The 3,702-nt window shown below is 41.6% G+C and overlaps 1 protein-coding gene across 1 annotated transcript in view; it reads right to left on the reverse strand.

Annotated features, from left to right (window-relative positions):
• The window catches only part of LOC107565402 (interleukin-17 receptor C), a 14,437-nt gene that overhangs the window by 8,054 nt on the left and 2,681 nt on the right, over nt 1–3,702 (reverse strand). The window contains exons 2-8 of the mRNA XM_016250633.1: nt 3,484–3,499; nt 2,549–2,632; nt 2,368–2,459; nt 1,386–1,460; nt 1,195–1,306; nt 950–1,092; nt 504–560 (exon numbers count right to left, since the gene is read on the reverse strand). Coding sequence (XP_016106119.1) covers nt 504–560; nt 950–1,092; nt 1,195–1,306; nt 1,386–1,460; nt 2,368–2,459; nt 2,549–2,632; nt 3,484–3,499 — 579 coding nt within the window. The remainder of the gene's footprint in view (nt 1–503; nt 561–949; nt 1,093–1,194; nt 1,307–1,385; nt 1,461–2,367; nt 2,460–2,548; nt 2,633–3,483; nt 3,500–3,702) is intronic.

Consider the following 3,702-nt stretch of genomic DNA (forward strand, 5'->3'; position numbering starts at 1 on the left):
TGTGTTTGTGAGTGAGTGAGTGAGTGTGTGTGAGTGTGAGTGAGTATGTGAGTGAGTGAGTGTGAGAGAGAGAGAGAGTGTGTGTGAGTGTGTGTGAGTGAGTGAGTGAGTGAGTGTGTGAGTGAGTGAGTGAGTGTTTGTCTGTCTGTGTGTGCGTGCGTGCGTGTCTTTCTGTCTGTCTGTGAGAGAGAGAGAGAGAGCGAGTGTGTGTGAGTGTGTGTGAGTGAGAGAGTGTTTGTCTGTCTGTGTGTGCGTGCGTGCGTGTCTTTCTGTCTGTCTGTGTGAGAGAGAGAGAGAGAGCGAGTGTGTGTGAGTGAGTGAGTGTGTGTGAGTGAGAGAGTGTTTGTCTGTCTGTGTGTGCGTGCGTGCGTGTCTTTCTGTCTGTCTGTGTGAGAGAGAGAGAGAGAGAGCGAGTGTGTGTTTGTGAGTGAGTATGTGAGTGAGTGAGTGTGTGTGAGTGTGAGTGAGTATGTGAGTGAGTGAGTGTGAGAAGAGCAGCACACCTGCACACAGACACAAGGTACCAGGTAAGGGAAGCTCAGATTAACGGTCGAGTCAGTCTGCAACACAAACACAACACCTCAACGGCTCAGTGAAGATTTAAACACTTTATGATGGCCACAGCTTCTTTTTAAAGTACATAAGGCCATTTGATAAATCGTATATTAATCTACGGAAACACTGTGTATGCAGTGTGAAACTGTACAGTACATTTTCACAAGGAGAAATATATATATTTTTATTTTATTTAAAAAAGCATAAATGAACACAATGAGTTCTTGCCTGATGTATAAATACTTCTTATGCAATAAAAAAAAATTATACAGTGATCCAATTAGCATATTAACATGGTTTTATTTTCACTTCAATGAGAATGAGTTTCTCTTTTACTATGAAGTTTTCATTTCCAAAAATTTAGATCTTACATAAGGTAAGATATTTCACTCACCTCATGTAAATGGATTATTTCAGAACATTCTGCATGTGAGTGTTTATAGCACAGGCTCATCCTCACTCTTTGGTCTGTTTGCATTCGTACAGTGAAGCGTTTAGCATGCTCATCCACAGTAACACTGGCTTTGGGCACTGGATCTTTAACGACAGGATCAGAAACACACATAGGAAACAGTGAATGTGAATGCAGCTACACTGCGGTGTTCTGACATTATGACAGTAGTACAGAGAGAGACAGACCTGTGTGCTCTACGACATAATATGCACTGATGAGCTCATGACTGTGAATGTGAACAGACACGCTGACGGTGGATCCAGGCTGGGCTGGGAAACAGTCATACCGCACTGTCCACTGGAGGGCCACAGACAAACACAGCTAAAACCACTGCAAACACACTTCACACTTAAGGGTTATTCAAGCAATCACTCACAAAGGCCTGATGGGATGTCAGATCATGCATCTGGATTTTAGCTGTGTGAGGCTGACCACTACTACGGCTGATCCACTGGTAAAGAAGAAAATACATCATCATCACTATAATGCCACAGATCCAGTTCAGCTTAAAGAAGAGTTCACACTGACAGAGAGCAGAGCAGCTGACGGCCGAATTCAACTTCAGAAGAAAAATGTGCACATAAGTGGCAAGGGTTTTACAGGAATACTAGTGTGTCTGTGTATTGTTGTACACTCTAGCCTTTCAAAGTACACTCCATTTGACCTCCGGTGCAAACACAGGCAGTCGACACTATACAGCGCTTGCATGCCTAGCTGATGATCAAATCTATACTCATACGTTGCATAAAAAAAGTAAAGTTAGTGAGCTTTACCAATGTCACTGCAGACAGTAAAGATCACATACGCCAACAACGCCTCATTCAGCAGGATGCAATTACTTCTGACTTTCTCACTATCAGTGTGAACTATCCTGAAGTGCGCTTCAATGCATCACTAGTCATTTCTGTAAACCAATAAAACACATTCAGATTAAATGATCTTTTGCATTTACTAGTCCAGTGGTTCTCAACTAACAGCATGCAAATAATATATAAATATGCATTTAGGACAGCACAATGAACAGGTTTATCAACGAGGAAGAAAAAACACTTTCATATGATCGGTGGCAACTGTGTTTCCCGCAGATCTTCACTTGGTGGAGAGAGACATTCATTCAGCCTTGAAAAACATTAACAAAACCACACAAATGTAAAATCAAACGCAAGCCAGACTCCATAAATATGGTTAGTGTGCTGTGAAGCAAATCAGCTTGCAAACAAATGATGATAAATAAGCAAAAGTGTTGGGCTGAGACTTGATGTGAAGTAAGAACCTAAAGACTGAAACTGAAGCAAAAATAGCTTTGCTCGAACTCAAACTAAATCACATGAAGAAAGGGGAGTCGGCCACAGACGTACCCTAACAGTGTTGCTCTGGATCCACATGAGCAGCGTGTCGGAGTCACCCGTTTCAGAGTCGCTCGACTCAATCTTCAGGGTTTCATTTGCCACTGCAAACACAGGACAGAGACACTGATGTCAGTAATCATATCTGGACTGCTGTAATGACTGATAGGATCAGCTGTGATGTAGTACGCACACAGAGGTCGGACAGAGAGCCGCACACGGACACACAGGTCCTGCAAGTGCAGCGTGGAGAGTCTCAGCGCAGGCAGCCGGCGCTCTTCTCAGTCAAACATGCCAAAACAAAGAAGACAGGTCTCAGCTTGTGATCGAGGACAACATGTCTGACTCACTAGATGTGGGATTTTTTAAATATATGTATTATTACTGCACTAACTAGCATGATTTCAGAAAGCTGCATCACATTCAACAGCAGTCTAAAACAAGGAATAAAGAGTTACTGGACTACTAATCTGGGGTTCATCTAGCAGAAGTCTAATAGTGGTTTCTATAGCGCTTTATACAATACAGTTAGTTTCAAAGCATCTTCACAGTTATAAACAGGAAAACAAAAGTGTTGCTGGAGTCAGTTTAATGTTGATTCAGTTCAGCTCAATGCCAGGGGTAATGTTGCAATATTTGTCATTTATGAACTAATTCTATAAAGCAGCTCTACAGAAGACAACAATATCATCTTTCAGTACAAGGTTTGTTTTCACCCAATAGTGTCGATAATAGTACTGCTTAGTCTTTTGTTAGAAAAAAGATACGCTGTTGCAATTGCTTCAGTACAGTGAGAGTTTATGAGCTGATTATTTTCTCATACTGTCTGTACATATACAAATACAGCTGCCTTTACTCTCTTTGGAGTGGTGGTCTTTAGAGACCAAGATGACGTGATAACATCAGTAAGCCAAACATAAAGCTGTGTCAATGTCGAAAGTTTGTTCAGAATAAGACCAGGAACATGTAATTTTAAAAAAGTAGACCGAGTCTGTTTTGACACAAAATACTTCCTTGAATGTCCCCACTTTAACGTCATACTTTACTGTACATGTCTGTAGTGTACATGTAAAATACTGAACTGAACAATGCAGCCATTCTGAAGTGATGTATTGTGTCATTACTTACCAGCATCACTCCTTTCCTTTAGAGAGACAGAGAGAGAAAATGATTTAGCTGAAGTCTCACACTTGAACATAGCATTTAGTGTGTGTGTGTGTGTGTGTGAGTGTGTGTGTGTGTGTGAGAGAGTGAGTGAGTGTGTGTGTGAGTGAGTTTGTAAGAGTGTGTGTGTGAGTGAGTGAGTGAGTGAGTGAGTGTGTGTGAGAGTGTGTGTGTGTGAGAGTG

This window comes from Sinocyclocheilus grahami, unplaced genomic scaffold, assembly GCF_001515645.1.
Source record: "Sinocyclocheilus grahami isolate Dianchi unplaced genomic scaffold, SAMN03320097.WGS_v1.1 scaffold1000.1, whole genome shotgun sequence".
Lineage (NCBI taxonomy): Eukaryota > Metazoa > Chordata > Actinopteri > Cypriniformes > Cyprinidae > Sinocyclocheilus > Sinocyclocheilus grahami.